Below are 26,521 nucleotides of genomic sequence, written 5' to 3'. Positions count from 1 at the left end.
CAGCACGTAGAGGTCAAACCTGAAGCTGTACCCTGGAGGTCTTCGCAACGTGTACACATTCGAGGCTAGATCTGTTATCTGAGTGCCAATACACCGTGATAGCGAGCGAGCAAGTTGCGAGGCCAACAATGGATATCAGTATCTCCTGAACCATGGGTCGCTTCGTACCCCACACTTGATCGAGGCCGACAAGCGTCAGCTTCGAGAGTCGTTGGGTGTGATACGTTCATCATTCACGGTGCCTTTCCTAAATTTGGTTCAAGAAGATTCAGTACCGTCGTCATTATCATCTCAAAACCCACACGACACAACACTATTTTTGTACTCGGCCCTGCCCTGTTGTCCTTTCCCCAGATTTGGCTCCGAAGCCAGATCCCTTCCTCTCGCCCAAACAGTTGCGCTCTCTTATCATAATCTCACTGCAAACAAAGTTTCTAAGTTTTCATCATGTTCCGTCGCTTGTCGAATATGGTTTCATCGAAGAGACACAGTGACTCTACAGGGTTGACCGAAACGAAACAGGAGACCGGTAAGACTGGGCGATCGAACGAGCTTGAGCTGCAGCAGCTTGCCACATTATCAGACATTGAGGGACAGGTCTTACCACCTCTTACTGAAGATGCTTTCGGCAACGAAGAAGGAGCCGAAATTCAATACAAGACGTGTGTATGGTGGTAAGTAATGTATCAGTTGAATCATCCCTGCTTCAGACCTTCACCATCGAGCATCGCTAACATCTCGAACAGGCAGACGGGAGTTTGTAAGATTCCCCTCCCTCTCATTGCAGGTGTCGTCCTAACATAGCATAGTGATGCTCGCCGAAAATGTCTCCCTGGGCGTCCTCGCTCTACCGCAAGCTCTTGCGATCCTTGGTATTGTCCCAGGTCTCTTGTGCATCTGCTTTCTGGGTCTGATTGCAACTTACACCGGTTGGCTTATTGGCGAGTTCAAGCTTGCTTACCCGAAAGTGCAATCATTCCCTGATTGTGGAGAACTTATTGCTGGGCCTATAGGAAGAGAAATCATGGCTGTTGGCTCAGTCCTCATCCTAATCTTCATCAGCGGTGCGCATGTGCTGACTTTCGCTGTCGCCATGAACGCCTTGACAGGCCACGGAGCCTGCACGATCATCTACGCTGTTGCTGGTATGATCATCTGCTTCGTCCTTGGGCTGCCAAGGACTTTCAAGAACGTCAGCCACTTGTCCATGTTTTGTAAGTGAAGCTCGCCAGGAAGAGTAGTCGAGACTAACTGTGACAGCTTGTGCAAGTATCGTTCTGGCAGTTTTCATTGCCATGATTGGCATCGGCATCTCCAAGCCAGATGCCGGCAATATCCTTGCTGTGCACCCCGATATTCCTTTCGTCAAAGGCCTGGGACCAGTTCTGAACATCATTCTGGCTTACAGTAAGTATTTTCCTGCAAGTGAATTCTCGTGGATGAGTCAAGACTGATGAAAAATAGCCGGTCACGTCGCCTTCCTATCCTTCCAGGCCGAACTGAAGGATCCACGAGAGTTCAAGAAAGCACTCTTCTTCGAGCAAGGCATCGCAGTCACGTTCTACATGACCATATCAGCCGTCATCTACTACTACGCCGGTCCTCTTGTTACGTCTCCTGCTCTCGGCTCGGCAAGCCCGGTTATCACCAAAGTTGCTTTTGCCTTCGCCATTCCCACAATTATCATCGCAGGTGTGGTCAACGGGTCAGTGGCCTGCAAGTACATCTACATCCGAATGTGGAAGGGAACAAATGTTGTACATCAGAAGAGTTTCAAGAGCCTTGGAAGCTGGGTTGGGATATGTGCTGCACTTTGGGTTGTTGCCTGGTTGCTCGCTGAGGCGATTCCAAACTTCAACCTTTTGCTTGGCCTTATCGCTGCACTCTTTGGTTCTTGGTTCAGCTGTAAGTTCGAGCACAAAGGATGAGATTATAGATGGCTGACGAGTCTTAGATGCGCTCCCTATGGTCATGTGGTTCTATCAGCATAAGGGAACCTGGTTCAAGAGCAAACGCATGACTGTGTGGTCGGTCTGCAACGCTTTCCTCTTTTGCCTTGGTGTCACAATTGTAAGTCTTGAAGATTTCTCTGCTTGCTGGACATGATCACTAACAAGCCAATAGTTCGCTCTAGGAATGTGGGCCTCAGGACATGAGCTTCAAAACGGTTCTGGAGGCAAGGTGTTCTCTTGCGCCGATAACTGGTCGCCAGTGAGCGCAGTGCTCGGGAATGGGGAGTGAAGGGCGGATAACCTTAATCATCACGCATGGACTCGCAAATGTCGACATAGAATACGCAAACTTTTAGCTTAGCTATATCATAGTAATCGTAATTTTTAGTCGTCGAACTGGGATACTGTCCTGGAGGTCTTGTGTGAATGTATGGCTCACGTGCCAGCGCGCTTCTTGGAACGCGCTTGCCATTATCGTTATCGATTGTCGTCATCGCCACGTCCACTTTCATCCATACCATCCACAAGTCGCAATTGCTCAACAGACGTCTCACCTGCCCCAAGCTGACCACGATCGCGCTGCTCCTACGCGTATTGTCTCTAAATAGCATGGAGCCCACATCCTTACCACCCTCAAGATTAACACGCAAACGCAAGGCAGCCGTTAGCTATGTCGAGTACGGCGAGGACGACTACAGCGATGAATATCAATCGCCCGTGGAGAAGTCGAAGAAATTGGCATCAGCGCCTGAGGTCGAAGCCGTCGAAGAAGCGCTCCAAAAGACCAAAAAGAAGAAGACCAAGGACGACAGGGATGCACCGCCTGTAGAGAAGCGTCTCCGGAAACACCGCGCACGCGCACCAGGCAGCTACCTCGAAATCAAAAACCGCGCACTCACACAACGTCTTACTGTCCTGTCACGCGGACGATGCGGCACCGACGAGCTTCCAGAGGAGAAGGTGGTCATTGCCGGCTCGACAGGCAACGTCTACACTGTCAATGTGGGCCTCATCCCTAGTTGCGACTGCCCACATGCGAAAAAGGGAAATCAGTGCAAGCACATTGTCTACATCATGCTCCGAGTTCTCAAGGCACGAGAAGACGTTGCTTACCAGCTAGCCCTTACCAGCACCGAGCTGCGCGAGCTGATCAAGAATGCACCGCTCATCCCAGGCGTCGAGACAGACGGCAAAGACAAGCTTGGCGAAGAGCAAGACGGCAACCGCAAGACTATCGAGGGCGAGTGTCCCATCTGCTACGACGAACTCGACACGAAGATTGACGAGATCGTATACTGCAAGGCTAGCTGTGGAAACAACGTGCACAAGGCCTGTATGCAGTCGTGGATTCAGGTGGCTGCGAAGAGCAAGGCAACTTGCCCGTACTGCCGCGCGACATGGGACACAGAAGAAGCCTTTGATGGTAATCTGGGCAATGTCGATACGAAGGGATTACAGAGGAATGAGGACGGATATCTCAATGTCGCAGGTCAACTCGGTCTGAGCGGCGAGAGAGACTATTCGACCTACCACCAATTCTGGGCGAGGCGACAATTCGGTCGTAGATGGTAAGGGAGGCTTCAAACCTGCGCGTGAGCGCTGCGCTTTCTTGATAGTTACTGGTGTTACAAGGACAGATAAGATACCTAATGACAGCTTCTGGAGGTTTGCAAGGCAGGAGTACTGATGATACATAGTAGTCGTTACATGCGCATAGTGGCGCCACGATACGAGCAGGAATTGTAAACTCAAACCTACAATGCGGAGCTGCGAGCTGCCATTCGCTTACCAGCAATGCCACACTGCCTGCAGACGATTCAGCCCAATGACCACCGAAACGCTCAGCCTCGTTGCGCAGGCTGGTGACACACTCGCCACTCCATCGCTTATCAATGCCCCAGCCCTGATCTGCAAAGAGATAGACATCTTGCCTACAGTTCATTCCAACTCCAACCTGATGGAGTCTCTTTCAGGAGTCGCCAGCGGCATAGCTGTTGCCTCTTTAGCCATACAACTTCTTCAATCTGTCAATACCATCAGGTCACTGCTTCACAACGTTCAAGACCCACCTCAGGAGCTGATTCGCATTGCCGATTTGTTGAAGAGGCTTGGGGCATTGCTTCAAGATGTTCGCAGCATCGTAGAGAAGCAGACGTCTCTACAAGGTCACCATTTTCCTGTCCCAACTATGACAATATCGACTTGTCTCAAAAGCTGCGAGGAAGCTCTCAAGCCGCTCGAACCCATCACAAAAACCTTAAGTTTGGACCACAATGCCTCGAAATTTGCCAAATTGCGCAGCGACATTAGGCTTGGATTCAAGACAAATGACATCAAAAACACGGAGATCCGGTTACAGCATGAGATAACAAGCCTCAGCACTGCCTTGGCGATAAACAATACAAACATCCAGTAAGTCACTTCCTCGCACTAATAAAGAGAAGGTCTCGGGCTGACTGTTTGCAGACTGCAGGTGCTCCCAGCCCCTCTGCGCTGCCAAAGTCCTGCAAATGCAAGATGCGTGCAAAAGGCATCAGTAACATCTGTTGCCTAAAGCAATGAGCCGGTATCCGCTCCATTGAGTCCCACAATTCGCACTGTCACGCGTCATGTGACTTCACGACTTGAGCTGCTTGGCCTCTATCAGGTTCGAAGGACTCGATATTTTGTCGGACAAAATGACTCGAACGAATGGCATAACAATGAAGCCGAATATGTCATTTCCGAAGAGAACGAATACTCCTTGTTTTGGAAGTGTTTGGCTTACGGAGCTCGATGGAGTCGCCAACGACCGTACGGTGAGATCATCCCATCGCTTAAGGTTTATCCTATCGTCCACGCCTTCCAGGAAGACATCAAAGATCTGATGGCATTTGGGAGTGTGCATGATTTCCAGCGGATGTTTCAGGAAGGATGTCTCCACCCTCATACCAGAGATCGCTTCAATCACTCGCTTTTGCATGTAAGTGGTCGTGTTCTTTTCTTCGATGGACCTTAATGATTACGGGCAGATGGCTACAGTATATTCTCGAGCTGATGTAAGCCGCCTTCTCCATGAATACCGTGTCAAACCGGATCCATACTACAAATCCCGGGACAGCAACAAGCGGTTTGGGTCCGAAGTTTTGCACTCGCGCACCGTCTTCAACCTCTGCGGCATAGACCCAGGGTGGTCTTCAAGGAAGGGAACCATGACTATGGCCGAATATCACTACAATTTTAGCGGCCGGAAGGCTACAAGAAGACACAGGGCGTTCAGTCATCTTATAGAGAGCTCGTTAGCTCCCATAACCCGTGATGTGTGGGTCACCGACTTCATGCGGTTGTGTAAGTTAAGCTCTGATTACCTTGCTGGCTCGGACCTGATCTGGTTTCGAAAGATCATTCTCCAGAGTCGTGTCAGTCGTTTCATCCTCCAAGGAAATGATCAAAGTTTGGAGTGGGTTGCACAAGGTTTAAGGTCGCCAGATGGTGCTCCTTTGCTCAATACATTGAGAAGAGGCCATTGTGGTCTCTTGAAGGACATCTTCGATGGACATGATTTGATTGATCATGAGCTCGGGGGAAGATTTCTCTCCGCACTTCGTCTGCTAAATATCGATATCGAAACCTGTATGAGCGGGGAGCTCGCGCATTTTCTTAATTATACACACAGCCTCGATGGCTGCTTGGACAGATACATCTCTTTCCAACAAGCCGAAGATGGACGGTACACACTTGATTGGGACTGGACATACAACACTGAAGCTCCTGGGTACCTGGCCGTGTCTGAATTCAGCGCTCTCACGACCGATCACACCTACGACCGATCATCAGTCTCAATTGTTCGATCGGAGGCAACTCTGAACAGTAAAGACTTGCCGTTTCAAGATCCTTACGCAACTGTGAACCGGCTCCACTTCAGACGTAAAAGGAAAGTCTACGAAGACCGTACTCGGCGCCAGGAATGCAGAAAGTTGCCAGGGTCTTGGATAGAGTGACGCGACCGCAGTGCCTGCGCGTCCGCATGAGGTATGCTTGTTTAGTGTTTGATCTAATCCGTTGGCAGGTGTTGCCGTGTTGAAGACGCTCAGTATTTTCTTAGCAATCGAGCTTGTTCTTTGCGACGCATAGCAAAACAATCATTCTACAACGTCTAATTGATGTGAGCCCTGGTTTGCTTGATGACTTCGTCGCACAACAATCCATGGATGAGTAGCCTTCCAGTCAAAGCCATGCTGACTCACTAATCTGAGATCGATCATTTTCTGAGCTTCCTGTACGTCGTCGTCTGGAACTCTCAGATAGTGTTGCACAAAGCAAAAAGGTGAACATAGCCTTGCACCGCAACCATTGGTGGAGCCAGCACAAAGTAGGGGTACAGGCACGCCATAGGTCTCGTCGTTCTCGTTTCCGCTTCGTACGGTTTGTCCGAGCACGTGTCGCATGACGTCTGCATACAAATCCACGAGGCTCTTGCTGTAATCTGGTGTACAAATCTTCTCCTTGGAAAGGCCCAACAGACCATAAAGCCGGTCAAGAGGGTTTGTGCATTCTTGATTCTGGAAAGCGTTGAGTGTTTCGATCAAATCGAATCCAGGCTTCCAGATATCGATGTTTGGCCGGCGACGATACGGGTCCAGGCGTCGACTCCAACGGATGACGTCCTCAGCTCTTCCCCAATCAACCATGGATACGAAAAATGACTGTGATTTCGGCGTCTGCATCTTGTCAAGCTTTCCTGTATACTGCAGTACAGCACGCTCTTTCTCAGCCAGGTTCAAATGAAAGTCGTCAAGGCCCGGCTCTTCATGTTGATCATCCCAAAGATCCAACACTCGAGCCCAGTCGTAGTAAAATCCACCGCACATGAGTGTGACTCGACGCGCAAGTACCACCTCTTGCACGATCCACATCCTTGTCCAATATGGTCGGTGCATCAGATACTTCAAACCTCGCAATGCACAAACTTCCTTGTCCGCGGTCGTTTCTTCGATAAGGTATTTTCGAAGATCCCTCAAGTCTCCCTCCAAGCTTGTAGGAGGCTCACCAAGCCAGCATATCACCTTATGCGCATTGCCATAGATTCGATCCATCATACCAACCTGCAGGCTCTTCTCCGTGTTGTCGTCTGCATTCTGGTTGATGCAAATCGCGTCAATCCAGAATAGACGAGGGTAGAGTAAAGGATCGACTCGGACTCGATTGAGAAACTCCCAGAGGTTCCTTCGCACCCAGAAGATTTGATCATTCAGGAGGATTTGTGTAACATCGTCCTCCACTGTAGTCTCTCCCCACTGATATGAGAGAGCCGTGTACGTGTATTCGTAGAAGGCCGTCGTACCTCTCATTTCAGCATGAATTGGGTCTGGAAATGTACCCGGACAGATGCGGACAAGGCGTATTTCTTCGCGACCGGAGTCAATCGAGGGATGAGAGAACTGACGATTTCGCTCAATGTCCAGCTGACGCAACTGCCGCGCCGAAGTGTTGCTGCTGCCTTCCAGAGTCATTCTGTGCGCGCTCGAATACTGCGTATGTCATGTCACTTGACCAACACCGAGATAGTCACCGCTGTACAGCCAGGTACGAGGATAGCGACTTTAACAATAAGAAGTGGCTGTACTGTCGAAGCTGTGGTGTTCAGCCTGGCGGATTTGGCCTGCTGCAGGTGCCCCGCATCTCGCTGTCAACAGCGCTTGCTCTCGTCAAGCCACGTCTTTCCCGTCAACATGATCTTTTGACTGCTTGTTCGCGACTTCTGCAGAGTGAGACGCCTGTTGTGTGACAGATGACAGCGCACAGCCGAGCGCCCGGAAAGACCAGGAAGTTGCAGAGATTCGGGCCGCAAGCGCCACGCTAATGTCATGCGCCGCACAGCCACGCCAGCTCATCAAGTTTCCAACCTCATTTTACACTTTTATCCTTATGTATCAGCGTGGCATTAGATGGGATCGGATGCTCTATCGAAGTTGACCACAGCCGGTGAGGCTGCCTTTAAGTCCTTTCAGCAAAGATGGTATGCACCTACCTAGGTACTAGCAACAAGTCACGTGCACCATACTAACTCTATACCATAGGCAAGGAAGGAAGAAAGGCGCACCTGATGCACAGTTAGCAGAAGCCGTTCGACAAAAGAACCTTTACCTCCGACAGATCACGGCGAAGATCACAGGCAACTCAGAGTCCGAGGTACCTCCGCTCATATGCTCACCCCAAGCGTATAGCCGTGCAGTCTTCCTAATCACTACACCAATCGCTTTCGGCAGGCTTGAACTTTCGAGGAAGACCTATGACCTTCTCGCAAAGCACGTCGGTATGAGCATGAACAGCATCTCCCATTGGGCCGTGGTAGTCGTTGATCGCGGGCTTGGGCTAACATATGCATACGACCTGATGAGCGATCAACTAAAAGTTCAGATGTTGATGAACAATTACTTCCGTGTATACGAAGCTACCGAGGAGTTTGTTGCTACATGGAGCTCGTGCTATTACGTGGGCGAGACGACAAAGAGACATGAGGAAATCCAGGCCCTTGGTAAGCCTTCGAGCACAGTAAGCACAAGTAACATACACTAATCTATAGTAGGTGAACACTTCATCGCCGCAAATAAGCGGTACAACCTGCTCTCGAACAACTGTCAACACCTCACGGAGAATCTCGTCAGAGAGCTTTGCAACGGGAAGATGATCAGCCAAGCCAAGTTGGAAGAAGAGATTCGCTTGATTTCGCCGAAGATTGCGCGTGACTTGATGGTGGCTAGGCTAAGGTCGAAGCTTGAGAAGGAGGATCAGAAAGAGGACAGCGAATCAGTGCAAAACGACGTCTTCACCATCAAGGAACTGTGGGGCAGAATCAAACATTAGGAAGCAAGGATTGTGGCGGCGTGGGCCGCTTGATGAATACGATGGAATACTGCACTGAGTTGCTATCTAGCTAGTAGAAGACGATGTATACTTGTCCTGAAACATGCTAGTCCAGAATAGTCTGAGTAGGAATAATCAGGCCTCGTACGGGCCGATTGATACCGCGACAAGAATGATACCCTACCTAGAACCTTGAACTTGTAACGTACTAAATTTCTTCGTCTAGATCCTTGTTTATAATCTATCATTACTTCGTGTTCGACTGAACCGGCCAAATATTCTGCAGAGAACCTTGCATGTCTGTTGGATTGCCTCATGCCTGCTATATCATGCTCTCACCACGACCACAGTGCAGGCGATGCATATCTCTCTCCAACTGCAGGAAATCGAGTTGAGTGCCTCCAAGCTTGCACGACAAAATTTGAAAGTACGATAGCACTCGGTCGCTTTCCTGGCCCACAAGGGTGTTCGAGTCGAAATCGCTTTCGACTTTTGGCCTACAGGAACATAAATCGAAGAAGCTCCTTTACGAGCATCAAGCTCCCAACTCGCACCGAGTGTTAATGGCAGCCTGATAGTCCGTTGCGCCAAGGTCGAGCTTCAGATAAATACCATTGTTTCACGAAGTGATACATGGACCCGCCGGCGCCACTGTACGACTGTCGAGGTCTCGCCTATGATGAGAGATGTGACTTCCTTTCACTGGGCTCCCTGCCCCATAATAAGTCTTCACCATAATAACAAGAGAGGCTTCTCCGGTTTGGATCGGCATTCATTACTTCGACAGTTCACACCAAAGCTACACACATTGTTTTGTCCTTGTGTCTTTGTTAGCGGATCCTTACCAGACAAACTATTTGCTTATGAACCGCAACCATCATCCTAGTGGTGCGCATCCACCTCCTCGCTGAGATTGTCACCACCAATCCAGTGGACAGTAGCAACGCACGCCCTATCAACGACCGATCTTGAACACAAGGACACAGATTAGGGGGAGATCGAGGATACCACCGTGCCTCTCACAACGCCAGAGGAAGAGGACAAGGTGGCAGCTCAACATACAGCGATCATTTACATAGAGAAGTTGTATCGCAGAACCAGGACGTCTGGGTTTTCCTTCTCCCCTATAGGCGCGCGATTGATCTTGTCATGGCATTCAAGCGCAGATCTCCAAATTCTAATGTGAGCCCTCAACGGGAACGACAGTCCGGTCGTTCTATGCAGCGACGCATACAATGTTACCGCATGTGGGCTAGCCTGGGTCGACAGGTTTTCAAGCTCTTTAGGGTGTGGGTCTGTAAGCCTGACTCTTGTTGTCAATCCTTTCTTCTACATTTATTTTACTTGCCTGCGTTGACAGAAAATATACTTGGAAAGACGGTCTGTGTTTTGGACTCTTACCAAAGTGGTTCACGATCTCGACCTGTTTGTTTGTCCGTCTTCCTCGACTGACCTGGAAAGCTGGGTAGCCATAGCTTATGTTTGGCTCTTTTGCGCACAGGCTCTCCATAAGAAGGTTCCTATTTCAACCTTGACTTCTGCTTCGCTCTTATGCTGTCTGCAAGTTCAAAACACCGAAAGATCCTTATAATGTCTGCTCGTCTTCCACTATCTCGATATCTAAGCTCGCAGTGGCTGAATCCCTTCGAATAAGAATGCTGTTCACCTAAGACGATGTTTCGGGTTCTGTACGTCGACAGATAATTCGAAAAGGCCATCGATACTTCTCATGTCCGTTCCGTTCCCACGAAACTTCGACCTTTAAGCGATTATTTTTCAGTGTCTACAAAGTGCTTATTCGTCTTAGTCAATATCGAAAACCTGGCTGCGATTGCCTGATGCCAGACCCTTCTGTCGTTATACATGAAAAAAACCAACATGTTCCACGTATGTCTGTCGTGGGAAGCATAGCTCACGATGACAAGAGCAGACCCATAGCACGAGGAAACCCCATCACCGAAGTTCAGACATACGGAGACTCGAAACATGTGTTGCTCGGACTGTAGGCCCAAACTTGCCGGAACATTTATGTAAGCTTTCGCTCAGCCTGGCAGATTTGGGTTTGCATGTCAAAGAATCGACTTTGAGTCTACATTGGTCTGTGCCAAAGGTCTGATATTGACCTGCATGAGTTGTTCCACCTACGCCCACCTCAAGACCATCGCTCTTGTGTGATCTGAAAGCTTCGGCGTACCCCAAGCATTGTGTATGCGTGAGCCATCGATGAATATGATGACATGTGGAGATGCTCCATTTCTTCGAACATTGGGTATCATCGTTTCATTAGGTATATAAGTAGTACTGTGTCAACCTTTTGATCTCTATCCGGCATATGCAGGCTCATACCCTCCATATGGATGCGTGTCGTACTTGCAATAAACCGACGTTGGCCATGCTGGCAGATCCGCAAATGACGTTTGTTCTGTAGTGAAACTTCTCACGCTCGCAAAATGTTCTCCAGCAGCTTCCGATGGAACTTTGGGATGTGCTCTTCGTTTGACTGGATGGTACGGAGGCGGAGCGATATATTTTGATCCGTTGCTGTAGTCCAAGTGATTTTCGACTGTACGAAGGCACATCTCGGGCTTGAAACCTGTAGCCTTTAGCCTTTTAGCTCCTGTAGACAAAAGCAGGAGACATCAAATGTCCCAGTTTAAGACAGCATTGTCGAAACAATATACAACCAAGTGACTCCTTGTGATACACGCCAGCAAGAGTAGCGAAGAAACTAAGGATGGCGAAAACTCCGAAGCAGATCTCGAATCGGAGGTCATCTAGACTATCTTTCATTTGGCACATTGTAATTCAAGCTGGATCAAAGTCAATATCAAGATAAACCTGTGTATGTTGCTCGAAATAATGTCCCGTAGAAAGGACAAGTGGGTATAGTTATACACATTGAGAGCCGCTCTAAACCGTCAAATGGTAGTTAAGTAAGCAACGACGTGAATGTGATTGAGCCTCCACACTCGGACTTGAGACTACCGCCGTAACTTCGTTACACGGAACCTTCGGACAACTGACTACACAGAAGGTTGCGTGTGCCCGTGTTACGTTCAGTGAGGAAGTATGGCAGTGCACTGCAGCCAGCACCACAGTTGTTGCCAACTCGAGCAAGCGAACGCTGCATGAAACAGGCTTATGGGAGCGAGCAGAGATAGGACTGCCAATCGCAAGCGACCGGTACAGTCGAAATGCTCCAAGGTCGTGAGGATCAGGGAATCGCGCTGACGTGGCCGGGGTTATACGTCTCTAAACCCCGGACGAACATGTGGCTGAGGCGGAGCAAGTTAAGTGCTTCACTCAGCCTCGCCATGCGGTGACTAAGTGCAACGATTGATCACTTCACTGCAAGGTAACGACGTTCGCATTTGTGATCGACAATGGAGCGTTCGATGACCGGGTAGAAGAGTGTCGCTGCTCGGTGGGTCACACTGAGTGTATCAGCGACATGCCATAAATCATACTGGCGCAAGAATGGGTAGGACCCGTGGACCTTCTATATGTTAGCGCAAGTAGATGGTAGGTTCGAATCATCTCAATGTCGGATGATTACACTCGATCTGACTTCCGCAAGAAGAAGAAACCAACACAAGGAATATCTGTGGATTACCGAGCCGAGCGAGCGAGGCTCTTGAGTTACAGCTGCTGACCAAAATCATCAGGGCAGTGCGTTGCCTCCAAGATGCCTTCGAGCAACACATCCGCGGCAGACAGACGTACTTCGAATACTTATCTATTATGAGCCTAATGCGTGGCCCATCTGATCAATGTAGTGGATAAAGTGTATATGGTAAGGCTGCGGGCAGGAGAAGTATCTGAAAAACGCCTCTTACCTCAAGCGCCTGGGCAGGGGGCACTTCGAGCAGCAACCTCCCTGAAGAGTGTACAAACGGCTTCAACCATGACGACCAGAACGGGGTATCGGTCTTGGAATCCAGCTCATAGTACTGTACCCGTGAGCCCATGCAGTCATATCGTGGACAGCGTCTGGGGCCATGGATGCAACGGCAGGTTCCTAGCGCACCTGACAACGTGCTATCCATGGATGACCACCGAAGAGTCGAGGTTCGCAGGAGTCTTCTACTTGCCAGCAACGGCCTGTCCGGAGGGTTGGTTAACGCACTCGACACGCTCAACTTCATCTCGTACAACCGAAGAATGGATTCCTGGCGAGACGGCGATAACGTGTTGCCCACAACAATACATCGGCCAAGCTGATCGGCGCATACTGGAAACCGGCGACGTCTATACAAATACGTTGTGCCAGAATGGGCGCACCTCAGAGCAGGTAGTGACGTTCACTACGGGCGGATTGATTCGTCCAGCTGCCGATTACCTGCGACTGAGGTACCAGCGATCTGATTTGTTAGCGACAGCTACGGGAGGTGTATCCAGCGGGACACTTCAGGTGCAGATCAAGGTTCCTCCGGCCTCTCGACAGGTGTCAAAGCGGCCATTGGAGCTGTCATACCCTCGGTGTTCATCATCTCACTACGTACCGGCTTTTGCTTCTGGAAACGCAGAAAGCCTCGCAGTGGCAAAGCAGAACCACAAGAGATGGTTGCAGTGGAAGGTCTTGGCGTTCATATTAAAGCAGGACTTGATGCAAATGGGACAGTGACTGCTCGAACAGGTCATGCATCGGCAGTGGACGGTGGGCGAGTGATTCCAAAACATAAGCTCCATGGAGAGTCAACTATCATCGCGATACCAACGGGGCTCGAAGATCGTTGCGAGCGGGCTGAGATGAGACCTGTGACTGTTCCACATACACGAGATCTCTGAACAAGCATATCAAGTAGTCAAATCGAGAACCGACTGGCACCGCCTCGGTCGATAATCGCCAGTCGCCAGTCTTTGCATGTGCTGCTGTTACGTGGGGTATGACGACGTTCGCAGTGCTGCAACCACTTTCATTAGACTTCTGGAACAGAGACCCAATGCCGCGGAAACGGTGCCGGGCTGCATCGATCTAGACGCTTGGAGTTGACTGTCAACATCCACGTTCCTAGCTGGTGATCCGGCAATCACGTTCGTTTCGTTTCGTGATGACTACGAGATTGCCATGTATTGTGGGGGAAGTTGATCCTTCGACGTTTGGGATCCATCTTGGCGTGTCAAGGTTATGAAGACATGTCGGCTTTCTCGTTATTGAACCAACAGCATGAACGTTGGAGATGGCGCAAGGTGGACCTGTTGAGCCTGTTTCGTTTCGAACAAAAGACTGTTTCGTAAGGCGGGACGACCCGTTTGCTGCAGTCTGACAGCCGAGGAAATCTCTGTAAGAGGTGTAATGAGAGGGAACGTCTTGGTACGGGTCCCTGATACGCAGCCTGGCAATTGACGGTGAACATCGATGGGCTCCTGGAAGGCCAATGCATGAATCAGAATCCAGCACACGGTTTCAGGTGTCATGCAACCCCGGACAGGGCGCATGTTTCGAGCGACAGGTACTTGCGCGCTGATTGGTCGAGGCGCGAATGTGTAGGTCTGAGGTTGTGTAGGGTGTGCTAGAGCGTATTGAGCACGCACACTATGGTAGTCGAACTTTGCATCGCTCAACAATCAACAGAGATCAAATTTGTCGCAGGTGCATGTTTGCACAAAGCTGTTGTTGCAGACTTGCCGACTTGAAGTTGAGCACAGTCACCGAGCCTAGATCTTGGACGGACTGCCGGAGTAATTGCATCGAAATGAAGAATACGAACAGATGAGCTGAGATGGATCGGACAGCGAGACCAGGAAAAGCAGCGAGGCTGTGGCTTCATCTCGTCGGATGTTTTCTTCTTTCTGGGCCGATGTTCGTCGTTTGTCGTACCGATACTTCTGTCATTGTTGCGCAACCATTTGTTGCAAGACGACAGGGACAAGTGTCAGGCCTCATCAAACCAGAGGCTCTGCGGATGACATTCAACGTCGTGCCCGCTCGAAAGACATATCGTCAATTGGTCACCCGGTTCAAGGTCGATCGTGAGAGTCTCGACAGTGTCTCATGAGGCTTACTCTGCCAACTGTACCGTTGAAGAGAAAGTGGCTGTGTATTCATGCGATCTGCTCTGACGTCTGCCAAGTATCGGAAGTGCTTCGGCGCGGGGACGCCCCGGCTGAGGCGTGCAAGAGCGCAGCTGAAGAGAGCTTGTGGCTTCGTTTGTGGCGGCCGTTTGAAGCGTGACATGAGCCAACTTCAACAAAGGATCACCGTCTAGCAACGGCCATGCAACGAAGATATTTCTGGTGCTGCTCGAGGCCTCGAACATACACCCTAGTTCGTTGCCAGCGCGACGATGATGTCAATCGCGATGCCGAGTGCACAGCTGATCGGTGCAGTTGTGCAAATCGTGCCGGCGAGCAGGGACGGCTGATTGAGAGTGGTGGAGGTGACTGTCGCACCGGATTAAATTAGGAAGGTTCATCCAAAGCTTGGCCACGGCGAGCACTCGCTAGCGGTGGCGCGCCCCCTCGAAGCACCCACACTGCGCTCTTATCACCCCAATGGAGCGCGGACCGCACACGAAGAACACGAGAAACGTGCCGGTCGTGTTGCTACTCTCCAACATCGCACAGGAGCTGGCGGCGAGGGATGCACCCAGAGAGCGGCGCTGGCAGTGCTGGCGCTCCTTCGAGCACAGTTCCAGCACCTCGAAGCACGGCATTGTGCTCGCCATCATCCCACGCTCCCACTAGGTACCCGCTTGCTTCCGTATCTGCTCAAGAAGGGGGGATCATCGCAGGGTAGGCTTCTATTGTCGGCCAAGCGCCATGAAACGCAATTTGGGACCGCCGCAGGCGAGTCACCGAGGCAGCAAGTGATGGTAGCGGTGGGCGGCATGAGTCGCAGGGACTGCAGCCAAACTACGGCCTCCTATCGTGGCCGCCTTCTCGCGCTGGCGGTTTGAGTGACCAGCGGCGTCAAGATGGGCGATTGATCAGCCTTACCACCCACGGCCAGCATCGTGCTGCGCTGCATCTGCGCGGGCGCCTCCAAGATGGCGACGTTGCTGCCGGACTCTCCTGACTGGCTGCCGCATGCAACACCCTAGCCGCACCCTGGTCGCGGTGCCTGGCTAGCAACACCAGGACCCACGCGCATAGAGGCAACCTTGCCGCTCACTGGTGTCCGCGACCGTCCCTGGCCGAAATTAACAGCCGCCAGGGGTATACCATCTGTGCGCCCAGTGGTTTCCTTAGCCTCCTGTAGAGACCGCCCGCTCATTCATATATCGGCTCTCTGCCGCCTCGTTGAAGCTCTCATCACGACAAGGCTCACTTTCCTTTCCACACATTCGCTTTTCCGTCAGTCTTCGGACGCGCCATTCTTTGAACAAGTCCAGTCACTCTTTCCTGGACCTTCAGACTCCCACGCGGAATTACTTGGACATCAACATCTACACATTTTTAAGAGCAAGGAACCTTTTTGATCAGCCAAAATGATGAAGCTTACTGTTGCTTTCCTCGCCGCCCTTGCGGCTGCTGATGCCGCTGAGGCTCGCTCCACCCGCCAGCAGCGTCGCGAGTACGGCACTGGCAACAGCTACGGCTACGGCACTGGCAACAGCTACGACACCAGCTACGGCTCTGAATACGGTACACCTGAGGTCTCCTCGGCCCCTGCTGTCTCTTCCGTTCCCGTTGTCTCTTCTGTCCCCGCTCCCAGCAGCACTCCTCTCGCAGAGACCACCGCTTACCCCATTGGCGGCGGCGCTTCTTCCACAGCTGTTGTTGCCAGCTCCTCCACTCCCCTCGCCGCAGAGAGCTCCTCGTACGCCCCTGAGGTTCCCGCCTCCTCTGCTCCCGCTGCCTCCTCCAGCGTGATCGACTACGGCAACGGCTACCCCGTTCCCTCTGCCCCTGCCGGTGGTGTCTCCAGCTCCGTTGTGGTCCCCGCCAGCTCATCAACCCCCGCCGCCGCCGAGAGCTCTTCATACGCCGGCGAGGTCCCCTCCAGCTCCGTTGAGGTTCCCGCCAGCAGCACTCCTGCTGCTGAGACTACCGGCTACCCTGTCGGTGGTGGTGTTTCCTCCACCCCTGCCGCGAGCTCTTCCACTCCTCTCGCCGCTGAGTCCTCTTCTTACCCTGCCTCCTCCGCTCCCGCTGCTTCCTCGAGCGTGATCGACTACGGCAACGGCTACCCTCCTGCCGGTGGTGCTAGCTCTTCCACTCCCGCTGGCGCTGAGAGCACCCCTGCCACTGGTGTCTACCCTCCCAGCTCGATCTACGCTCCTACTGGCGTTGTCGGCTCCTCCAGCTACCCCGTTGGCACTGGTGCCTCGACTCCTCTCGCATCTGAGGCTTCCAAGACCTTCTACCCCAGCGGCTACCCCACTGGCACCGGTGCTCGTCCTACTGGCGTCACTGCCTACCCTACCGGCACTGGCTCCGGTTCTTACCCCGAGACCACTCCTATGAGCGACTACGTCACCTCGGTCATCTACAGCACCCAGATCTTCACCGTCACTGCGTGCCCCTCGACCGTCTCCGACTGCCCGGCTCGTTCGACCTCGCTCGTCACCAGCGTCGTTGCCGTCGGCACCACCGTCTGCCCCGAGTCTGACCTGACGAAGGCCACACCCGCTCCTTCAGCTCCCGCCTCCAAGGACAACGTTGTTACCAGCTCCTACCCCGTCTCTGAGGTTCCCCACGAGGTCACCGAGACCCTTATCTACACCGTTGGTGTTGGCTCGACTGCTCACCCAGTTACCACTGAGGTCACCTCCACCTCCACCCAGACCATCTACTCGACCGTCGTTGTCACCAAGGAGAAGGCCTCCGAGACTCAGCCCGCTGGCTCCTACCCCACTGGCCCCGCTGGCGGTGAGGGTACCTACCCTACTTCCTCCACCCCCGCTGGTGAGGAGTCCTACCCCACCGGCCCTGCCGGCGGCGAGCAGCAGACTGGCACCACCACCCTGAAGTCCACCCAGACCCAGACCCGCTACGTTACCGTCAAGCCCACTCCTTCCGGCTCTTCTGACGTCCCCGTTGGTGAGGAGGGCTACTCTACCGGCCCTGCTGGTGGTGAGAGCTCGTACCCCACTGGCCCTGCCGGTGGCAACAGTGCTTCCACTCCCGCTGGTGAGCAGAGCACCCCCACCGCCCCTGCTGGTGGTGAGGGCGAGGACTGCGCCGCTCCCGTCACCGTCACCGTCACCGCTAAGGAGACCGTCACCGTCACCGCTGGCCAGGAGTCTGCTACCGCTACCCCCGACTCTGAGAAGCCCACTACTCCCGCTGGCGGCAACGGCGAGTACCCTGCCTCCACTCCCGCTGGTGAGCAATCCTACCCTACCGGCCCTGCTGGCGGTGTCTCCTCCGGTGCTCCCTACCCCACTGGCAACGGCACTGTTCCCTACCCTGCCGGCCCCACTGGCTTCTCTACTCTGACCAAGCCTGCCTACCCCACCGGCACCGGCGCCGTCCCCAGCGAGACTCTCCCCAGCTTCTCTTTCGTCTCTGAGGTTCCCTCCGCCTCTGCTCCTGCTTCGTCTGCCTACCCCACCTCGTCGACTCCTTCCGTCGAGACTGAGGTCCCCAGCTCCTCCACCCCTGCCGGTGAGGAGGCTACATCCAGCGCTGTCGAGTACCCTGCCTACCCCACTGGCCCTGCTGGTGGCGAGACTGCTTACCCTTCCTCCACTCCCGCTGCCGTCGAGACCCCCTCGTCTGCTCCCGCTGAGTACCCTGCCTCTACCCCCGAGGCTGCTACCTCCACCCCCGCCGCTACACCTACCGCTGGCTCCGGCTACGGTTCCGGTTACGGCTCCGGCTACGGCACCTACTAAGCGCTCCCAGCGTCTAGTATAAGTTGATGCGATATTCATTCTGTACAAACTCTCATGGGTCGCTTGACCCCTTTCATAAATGTCTTGTCTGCGTTCCGCCGTCTTGATGTCTCCTCGGGCAGGGGCTCAAAGTGTTTGGGAGGATGTTTTGTCGTTTGTAGGTATTCTCACGGGAGCTTCAGACAGTCGACAATACAAAACTGCCTTGCTTTACACATTGTCTTTTTGCGCATGGTAGGCTGACGAGCAGTGGGTGCGAAGATGGATTCACGATTGTTTCTGATCTAGATCTTAAGTCGATTTTCTTATTTCCTATGTCGTTTGTTCTGCGAGCCAAAATTTGCATGGCATTACGCGGAGTCTTTCTTGTAGCATATTTGAATTCACCTTTACACTTCACAACGACTCCCATCAACCGTGACATGCAAACATGAACTACCGATCTACAAAACCCATCAAATTTCGGGACCCTTCCAACCCATCCGCCATCCCAGTCTATAGTATGGAGCACGCCCTCCATCAGGCAAAGCGCTCTGAGCCGTGTTTCAGACCTGCCGTATTACCAAACAAGCCTACTGTCGCACGTTCACACTTCAACAAAATTACCAGCTGCTCCGCCACTGCCCCTAACAAGCATGCTGTCAATCACTGTTACAATTTTGCCACGCGTGATTCTGATCTTCAATCAGCGCATGGTTGTTGCCATGCAATTTCTCGCGTACCTGGAGCATATCACCCATGAATAGTCGGCCTGTTCACCCCGACTCCGCATGCGCTGACTCCACATAGTGGGGGGCATTTGCTTATCGCTATCAGAGCTCATTGTTTGAGCAGGTCTGTAAGGAACGCACTGGTTTTGGGTGAAGTCGGAATTGAGATTACGAGGCTGCCAACGGTGTCCGTGAGGCACTACGCCATGCGCGACTAGAGGCAAGGCGGAACGAGCTCGTGTGGATAAGGGACTATCGTATTCGATAGCGCGATCGGAGGGCTTTCCGGACTTATTCGTGGATGCTCGTTTAGGGGGGTTTGATGAGTCAATGTTGGTTGGATCAACGATGTGCTCATGATCTCTTGAGATGCTGTGAGCGGCAAAAGATAGAGAATAGCAGTACCTATTGATGAAACGATAGCTTTGGTTGTGCTTGCATGGAGGTGGAAGTTGTGTCAATGGTGCAGGTTGATGGACCCCTTTCTGGTGTGTGACGATCAGCGATATTTGACCTGCATTGCACGATGCTGTTGGACGTGAATGTGTGCATGCTGCAGGTACGCAGCTGAGATGGATGCAGGGACGTCAGCATCGTGCGACGGTTGGCTTGCGGCTGAAAGTCGTGTGCAACGGTTGTGTTCTCGTGCTTTGGCCAACCACATGGCGCAGGCCGTTGTGCCGCTGGAGGCCTGTGAGACGATGTGTGCGACGAGTGGCTTGAGGTTTTGTGTAGTTCTCGAACCATCGAATTTGACGGCGGTTGTCAGGACATCATGCCTCTGGGTGGCGAAGAGCTTTCCAGGACTCGGGCTTGGGAATGGTCGTTGCACGTGGTTTCGCGCGCTACCGTCTGTGCGCTCGTACCGTCAGCGAGGGGTCAGTGCACGCTTTGGCTCCGTGCACAATTGCTGGTAATCATCAATATTTCCTCAGTATCACAACACAGCAACAACTTCTGGCCTTTATTACCCAACTGAGGATCTACATCACTCTGAGGCCTGAAGAGTTTACCACTGAACCTCAGAAGCTTCCTTTTGCCTCTTCTTATCTCACGGCAAGGCTTTTGATTGGATTCAACCTCAACTCTCCAAGTACCAAGAACTCCTTGCTGAAGGTCAACCTGTTCTTACTGGACCTTTTACTTCCTACTCAGCCTTCATCTCTGAACTCAAGTCTACCTTTGGAGAGATTGATGAAGTAACCAATGCTGAGAGGGCCATCAGCAAGATCAGGCAAACTGTTACAATCCTATGTCCCACGATAGGACGTGTAAGGAGGTGCCTTGCACTATGCCTATATGTTAGATGCAGAGCCCAATATCAGCAGAACTGCTGATATTGATGTACTTTTTGGCCATTTGGCGCAACGGGGCTCTGCATTGTTACAGGATGGCAGAAGCAATAAGTAACCACCAACCAAACATGGGGACCTGGGGGAAGGCGCAGCACAACAAGGCCACCCGGCTGGCGCCTAGTGGGTTCAAGCAGACTCACATGACAAGCTCATCAACGAGCAAGGTCATGTGAGCACTTGTCAACAAGCATGACACGGTGCTTGTCAACAAGCATGACTGTGAGGTCACTGTAGGCAGGCAATCGGACACAGGATGGATTGGGGCCAAATGGGGCCAAATGGGATGAGGTTAGACGAATCCTTGATGGCTGAGCCTCAAGGTTTGTGAGGAATATATACAGGTGGCCCGTGAGCCTCCGGTCCAGCCCCGGAGTACATCCGAGGGCTGGCCGATACATGTAAGGGGAAATACCCGTGACAATGACACAGCGCTTGACTGAATTGAGGCACGCTAATAAGCTATACAAGGAGAAGGTTGTGCAGGAGAAGCGTGAGCAGAAGTTGAGGGAGAAGGAAGAGACGAGCCTAATGCTGTGAAGGCTGCGGAGCCGCCAAATGCAAGGCTCAAAGAGACCGTGATAAGCAAGGCCGCGACGCTGAAAAAGCTGTACAATTGTCCCAAAGAGGCAAGCGCGTGGCTTTTCCACAACCACCAAAGCCATCACCTCTTCGCGATCTGTCATCATGTCCACAGCGCATGAATGAACATGCGCCACCGACTTGAAACTGGGTGGCTTCGTGCTTGTTCCGCATTATTGAGTGTAGAGTCTCAAAAGTATCCGGTGCTTTCCGCAGCCACCTCCACACTCTACCCCGCAAAATGGCAGCGAGAAGCGGTACAGCTCGACCCGACCTGGAGGGCATAAGTTTCCGCGGCTTTCCACACGTCTTTGTCGCCATGCTAGGTGATACGGCGATTTGCAATGGATCACGATCGAAACAACCCTGGATTAATTGGAAGAAATAAGTCCAGCGAGAAGGCAAAACCTCAGTACCATCGAGCGTACAAAGGTGGGAACTTACATCAGGCTGTCGACTTTCTGTAGCTGACTCAACACTCAGCATGCATTTCGTGCCGCAACAAGAAGGCAAAATGTCAGATTACCGCTGAGGAGTATGCTGCCGGACTTCCCTGCGCCAAGTGTCGCCGCGAGATGCGTCCTTGCACTTACACCGTAACACGGCATGGCCCGAGACGACAGAGACAGAACGTTGGTCATAGCCAAGACGGTGACGAGGAAGGCATGAGCCTAGGGACTCATGCGGACATTGCGTCAGATGCGAATGCGTCTCCTACAACAGCAGCTCTGCCAAATGCTTCTCAAGGGGCTGTCCAAGGCCAAGTCAGTGCCGACTTGAACGATACCATGATGGCCACCGTCGTCTCGAACGGCAATGATGCCCTTAATCTTCTCTTCGAGGCTGCACAGCGAGAGGAGACAGATGTGAACGGTCTACGCGTGCCACTCGCTAATGATCAGGCCGCCGTCCACGCAAGCGCTTCACCACTATCGTTCATTGCAAACATGAATTCGACTTCATTGCCAGAGCTTTCTAGTGAGCTCACAGAAATCTGGAACGCATACCGCTTTGTGCGAATGGGGTGGCTTTCAGCAGGAGAGATTGTGTGGCTTCTGGAGATGTATGATTATCTGTGCGGTATTGTCGCGCACAGCCACACTGCTGACTCAATCTTCAGGTTCTTCAAGAACATTGCGCCTCTTTGCCCCATCTTGGACCAATGTAAGTGCCTCTGCACCATAGAACCCCTCTGTCTTTGTGAGGAAGTGCTAACTCGCATCAAGTTTATGCTGATCGATCGAATCACTATTTACTAGTCACGCACGAGCCGATGCTTACCTGTATGATACTGATCATATCCTCTCGCTATCATACGCTACCTATAATTGGTGGCCATTCGCGCGGCTATCTGATCCACCAGCGCCTTTGGGATCACTTCCAGCATCTGCTTATGCGGCTTGTGCTAGGGTTGGAGAAGTATTCGAAAGCAAAGACGCGAACACTCGGTAGCATCGAAGCATTGCTACTCTTGACTGAGTGGCATCCAAGAGCTCTTTACGCCCCTCCTTCCAGTGACGGTTGGGACTCTGATATACTGTTCACAGTAAAGGATCGACGAGATCAGAGTGGAAATATAGTCGACAACCCTTCCAGGACGAGGTGGCGAGAGGACGTGATCGAGCCGGCCAATCGATCAGATCGTATGTGCTGGATGGTGCTGAGCTGCGCATTGTCTCTTGGCAACGAACTTGGGATATTTGACGAACAAGATAAGCATGACAATGCAAGTGCAAACCTTCCTCAACACGAGTGGCGAATCGTACAGCAAAAAACTCGGTTGTCTAGAATCCTGTATGTCTACCAGGAGCAGCTGTCTTCAAGGCTTGGCCGGCGGTCAATGATGACACCGAGCAACAGCCACTCAGCAGCCTACTCGGATATATCTCACGAAGCGAGCGATAAGCAAAGAAACGCGTGGGTTCCTTTCGTCACGGCGTGGACACGCTTGACTAAGATTGTTCGATCCATATCAGACCTTCTGTTTCCGAACCCTGCAACAACAAGTCAGATCATTCGTAGCGGTCGCTACATTAGCATGACAGAGCATATTCAGACATTGCTCTCCGCGTGGTCAAATGATTACAAAGATATACTTTGTGAGTTTGCGTCTTCGTATCAACCCAAATCCTGGCTAATTCGCATGATTCATAGCATCTGGCTCACATCTCGCGGACCTTCTTGTTCTAGAATACGAGAGCACACGCATGCATACATACTCCTTAGGACTCCAAGCCATTCTGTTCCGGACTCTCGCTGAGTCCAGCGGCTTCATCTCAAGCTCTGCATCGTTTCAGCTGACACCTACAGATTTTGCCCATGTCCAAAAAGTGATCGACAGCACACTGACTACGCTGAGGACTACGATAAATCTGTATAATGAAGATGTTCTGCGCTTCTGTTCGATCAGAACCTTCCTCCACATTACGACAGCCTCTATCTTCCTCTTAAAAGGTCTCAGTCTGGGAGTCAGTCCTGCGAGGCTGCGCAGCGCTCTGGACATTTTGAAACAAGTCATCGTTGCGCTCAAAAACAGCAATCCAGACGACCTACATCTTGGAGGTCGATACTCGATATTGCTTGAGATGCACATGACAAGACTACAAGAGCACTTCGTACCGTCCACTCGGCCACACAACATTACGCCTCCAGATGTTGATCCCACACAGCCTGCTGACTTTGCAGGTGGTTTGGAAGGAGGCCAGTTTGACATCGTGGACTTCCAGAACATGCCAGGGACGGATATCTTGAACAGTAACTGGCTCAGTTTGCCACCTGATGCGAGCCTGATGTCTTTTGGGATGGACAATTTCCAAGGAATGCAGTGTTTGGGCGATGATACTTTGGACTTTATTTGGAACTTAGGAGTGTGAGTTTTCTTGTCGAACGAACGATATTCTACATCTTTGATGTGGCTCTGAAATGCGACTACACGAAAGTGGTCTCCCAGGCTTTTCAAAGGAACAACGGTTCCCACATTTGCACAATTTGTTCGTAACATTAGTCAATCTCAAAGCACATCTGAGCAACCGTTAGAGACCTGTCTCGTTGACACTAACATCATGAAATGGACCGCACTCAGCAGCCTTCGAAGGCCAACAAGCTTAAGTCAGATAACGGAATCTGACGTTCTTGTCTCCACCGTCTGTCACGTCCACGTGCGCGTCCGCCTCGACCTCTCCGTACAGCCGATTCCGTTTGCAATTCTCGTGCTCCAATTTGAAGTGCAATCCAAGGGCCAAGATCACGATTAGTCCGCTGAAGGCGCAACCGACAGCACAGCCTTTCACGTAGAACGGTCTGAGAAAAGTGTCAGTATATGAGCAGAAGTGCGATGTCGCCACAACTTACCCTCCGCGGGAAGGAAACAAGGTGCTACTGACAAACGACGAGCACTGCCCGAATGTTGCCAAGATACCTAGGCCAGCACCTCTTTTCGAGTCACCACCCTGGTTGTTGAGCAGCCAGGTGATGTTTATCGCCAAAGCCGGGAAGATGCCGCAGGTCGCGAAGTAAATGGCTGCATAGCGCGGACCAATCTTCAATTCATCTTGGATGGCAGCCAACATCAAGTACCCAACGGTACCCATGGTGGCGAACCCAGCAACGAACCAGCCTCGCTTGCCGTACTTGTCAGACCCCCACGCGGCGAACATGCAGCACAAGAATGCTAGGAAGTATGCAGGGGCCGTAAGGCCTTGTGCATTGACAGAGCTGTATCCCATGTCGCGAACTATTGTCGGCAAGAAATTCGAAAGCGCGGCAAAGGAGTAGTTGCAGCAGAAGTGTATCGTGGCGTGGACCCAGTTCTGGTAGTCCGTGAGGCCAGCGAATACCTGTGTCCAGCTAACTTTCGACTTCGCAGTCCGATCGACGGTCGCGAGTCGCTGGCGAGCCTGCAGCTTTTCTTCGTCTGTCAAGAATTGGGCGGTATCAGGAGAGTCGGGAAGACGATAGTAGACAAGAACTGCACACAAGACAGTGGGCGCACCCTCTGAGGGCAAGAGAGTCAGTTCAAAGTGAGGGTGGGGTCAAGAATTAGTGACGTACCAATGAGGAAGAGCAGTCGCCAAGGGGCGATCGATGCCTTGATGTGGAGGATACCATATGCCAGCGACGAGGCGAAGCAGTTTGCCAATGGTGACATGCCCGTCAGCATGGCCACACGCTTGCCCAGCTCCCGGCGCTGGTAGAAAAGCGACAGGAAGTAGGGCGCACCAGCTCCGAAAGCAGCCTCAAAGAACCCCAGGAACGCGCGAGCAGTCATCAGGCCAGCCTTGTTGTGAGCCATACCAGTCAACATCGCCGCTGCACCCCAGCTGGCATGAGATTAGTGCAATGTTTTGTGGATAAGTAGTGTAGCTCTACTCACAGAAAGCACAGAACAGCGACGTAGACATGTGCCGGAAGAATTTTCCAGAAGAGCTGTGTCCATTCGAACAGGACGTAAACGATGTAGAACACCTGAAGTACCCAGACCCAGTCGTTGTCGCTGAGGTGCAGATCTCTAAGGATACCGGCAGTCTTTGCATTGCCGATGTTGCCTCGATCAAGATATGAGAGCACGTAGAGCAGACACACAATGGACAACATCTTCTTATCGAACTGCAGAGATCAGTGAGCAGAGACTATAAACGGCGGTCAGTTTGGATCTAGTACCTTACGACGAATGCGAGCCTGAACATCTTCAGCAACTGGTACCGTCTGAGTCTCCTCCTTTGACTCTGTCGACTCCATGTACTCGGTAGTTCGCGTTTCAGGCTTTCCTTGTTCGATATCGACCATTGTCAGGTAAGGTCAACGCAATACAATACAAAGAGTCAGGTCAACTAATTGAGTAATGGAACCTGGTATGCCTGCAAATGATACGAACATCAGGCGACTTTTAACCTCCGCTGTCGCATTGCGGAATGCAGGCTATAGGAACGATAAGCGAGGTTCCCCAGATTTTACCCCGGACTGTATGCGGAAAGTTTAAAGTATCCGGTGCTTTCCTACCCACTGGGAAATCTAAGGGTTCTCCGCACCAATTATCCTCAGGTTTCCGGTCGACGCAATAACAATTTCGAACGCATTGCCGTACACATGTACATATAAATCGTTTCCAACATGCTCTATTCTCTTATAACATAAATATAAGTTTGAACAGCAATTGCATCCAACCTAACCTTACATACTTCACAAGATGTCAAAGTCCATCGTTGGCACCGTTCCCTACCCTGTGAGCATCTCTGGAACACGAAGTTAATGGCGCGATATCAATGCTGACCTTCACGATAGTTCCAATTCGATCAACG

General features: G+C 51.9%; 10 protein-coding genes across 10 annotated transcripts; 7 read left to right on the top strand and 3 right to left on the bottom strand.

Annotated features, from left to right (window-relative positions):
- Positions 1-468: 468 nt before the first annotated feature.
- On the top strand, positions 469-2,241 carry BU25DRAFT_396950 (uncharacterized protein; the record flags this gene model as incomplete). The annotated part of the gene is made up of 6 exons (XM_033704853.1): positions 469-674; positions 805-1,214; positions 1,261-1,407; positions 1,465-1,905; positions 1,955-2,070; positions 2,125-2,241. The coding sequence occupies 6 exons, from the start codon at positions 469-471 to the stop codon at positions 2,239-2,241; spliced, it is 1,437 nt and encodes a 478-aa protein (XP_033559765.1).
- A 320-nt stretch (positions 2,242-2,561) lies between these two features.
- On the top strand, positions 2,562-3,524 carry BU25DRAFT_432838 (uncharacterized protein; the record flags this gene model as incomplete). Its single annotated transcript, XM_033708744.1, has 2 exons — positions 2,562-2,705; positions 2,736-3,524. 2 exons carry the CDS (start codon positions 2,562-2,564, stop codon positions 3,522-3,524), a joined length of 933 nt encoding a protein of 310 aa, XP_033559764.1.
- A 94-nt stretch (positions 3,525-3,618) lies between these two features.
- BU25DRAFT_115911 (uncharacterized protein) lies at positions 3,619-4,723 on the top strand. Its single transcript, XM_033700388.1, has 2 exons — positions 3,619-4,364; positions 4,419-4,723. The coding sequence occupies exons 1-2, from the start codon at positions 3,712-3,714 to the stop codon at positions 4,504-4,506; spliced, it is 741 nt and encodes a 246-aa protein (XP_033559763.1). The 5' UTR covers positions 3,619-3,711; the 3' UTR covers positions 4,507-4,723.
- Positions 4,654-6,002, top strand: BU25DRAFT_115952 (uncharacterized protein). The gene has a single exon (XM_033700390.1). The coding sequence runs from the start codon at positions 4,940-4,942 to the stop codon at positions 5,930-5,932; it is 993 nt and encodes a 330-aa protein (XP_033559762.1). The 5' UTR covers positions 4,654-4,939; the 3' UTR covers positions 5,933-6,002.
- A 1-nt stretch (position 6,003) lies between these two features.
- Positions 6,004-7,847, bottom strand: BU25DRAFT_115926 (HET-domain-containing protein). Its single transcript, XM_033700389.1, has one exon. It carries the CDS (start codon positions 7,442-7,444, stop codon positions 6,074-6,076), a length of 1,371 nt encoding a protein of 456 aa, XP_033559761.1. The 5' UTR covers positions 7,445-7,847; the 3' UTR covers positions 6,004-6,073.
- On the top strand, positions 7,665-9,023 carry BU25DRAFT_412607 (uncharacterized protein). Its single transcript, XM_033706832.1, has 3 exons — positions 7,665-7,950; positions 8,012-8,469; positions 8,521-9,023. Exons 1-3 carry the CDS (start codon positions 7,880-7,882, stop codon positions 8,796-8,798), a joined length of 807 nt encoding a protein of 268 aa, XP_033559760.1. The 5' UTR covers positions 7,665-7,879; the 3' UTR covers positions 8,799-9,023.
- Positions 9,024-14,379: 5,356 nt separating this feature from the next.
- BU25DRAFT_115880 (uncharacterized protein) lies at positions 14,380-14,840 on the top strand. The gene has a single exon (XM_033700387.1). It carries the CDS (start codon positions 14,522-14,524, stop codon positions 14,795-14,797), a length of 276 nt encoding a protein of 91 aa, XP_033559759.1. The 5' UTR covers positions 14,380-14,521; the 3' UTR covers positions 14,798-14,840.
- A 5,805-nt stretch (positions 14,841-20,645) lies between these two features.
- On the bottom strand, positions 20,646-21,565 carry BU25DRAFT_115791 (uncharacterized protein). Its single transcript, XM_033700385.1, has one exon. It carries the CDS (start codon positions 21,329-21,331, stop codon positions 20,798-20,800), a length of 534 nt encoding a protein of 177 aa, XP_033559758.1. The 5' UTR covers positions 21,332-21,565; the 3' UTR covers positions 20,646-20,797.
- BU25DRAFT_115833 (uncharacterized protein) lies at positions 21,451-24,248 on the top strand. Its single transcript, XM_033700386.1, has 4 exons — positions 21,451-21,656; positions 21,708-22,388; positions 22,451-23,323; positions 23,379-24,248. Exons 1-4 carry the CDS (start codon positions 21,569-21,571, stop codon positions 24,095-24,097), a joined length of 2,361 nt encoding a protein of 786 aa, XP_033559757.1. The 5' UTR covers positions 21,451-21,568; the 3' UTR covers positions 24,098-24,248.
- An 80-nt stretch (positions 24,249-24,328) lies between these two features.
- Positions 24,329-25,961, bottom strand: BU25DRAFT_345785 (MFS general substrate transporter; the record flags this gene model as incomplete). Its single annotated transcript, XM_033703063.1, has 5 exons — positions 24,329-24,524; positions 24,576-25,218; positions 25,275-25,543; positions 25,597-25,829; positions 25,884-25,961. The coding sequence occupies 5 exons, from the start codon at positions 25,959-25,961 to the stop codon at positions 24,329-24,331; spliced, it is 1,419 nt and encodes a 472-aa protein (XP_033559756.1).
- Between the last annotated feature and the right edge of the window lie 560 nt (positions 25,962-26,521).

Source organism: Macroventuria anomochaeta, assembly GCF_010093625.1.
Source record: "Macroventuria anomochaeta strain CBS 525.71 unplaced genomic scaffold BU25scaffold_25, whole genome shotgun sequence".
Lineage (NCBI taxonomy): Eukaryota > Fungi > Ascomycota > Dothideomycetes > Pleosporales > Didymellaceae > Macroventuria > Macroventuria anomochaeta.
The sequence above is the reverse complement of the archived record's forward strand: the minus strand, read 5'-3'. Positions and strand labels throughout refer to the sequence as shown.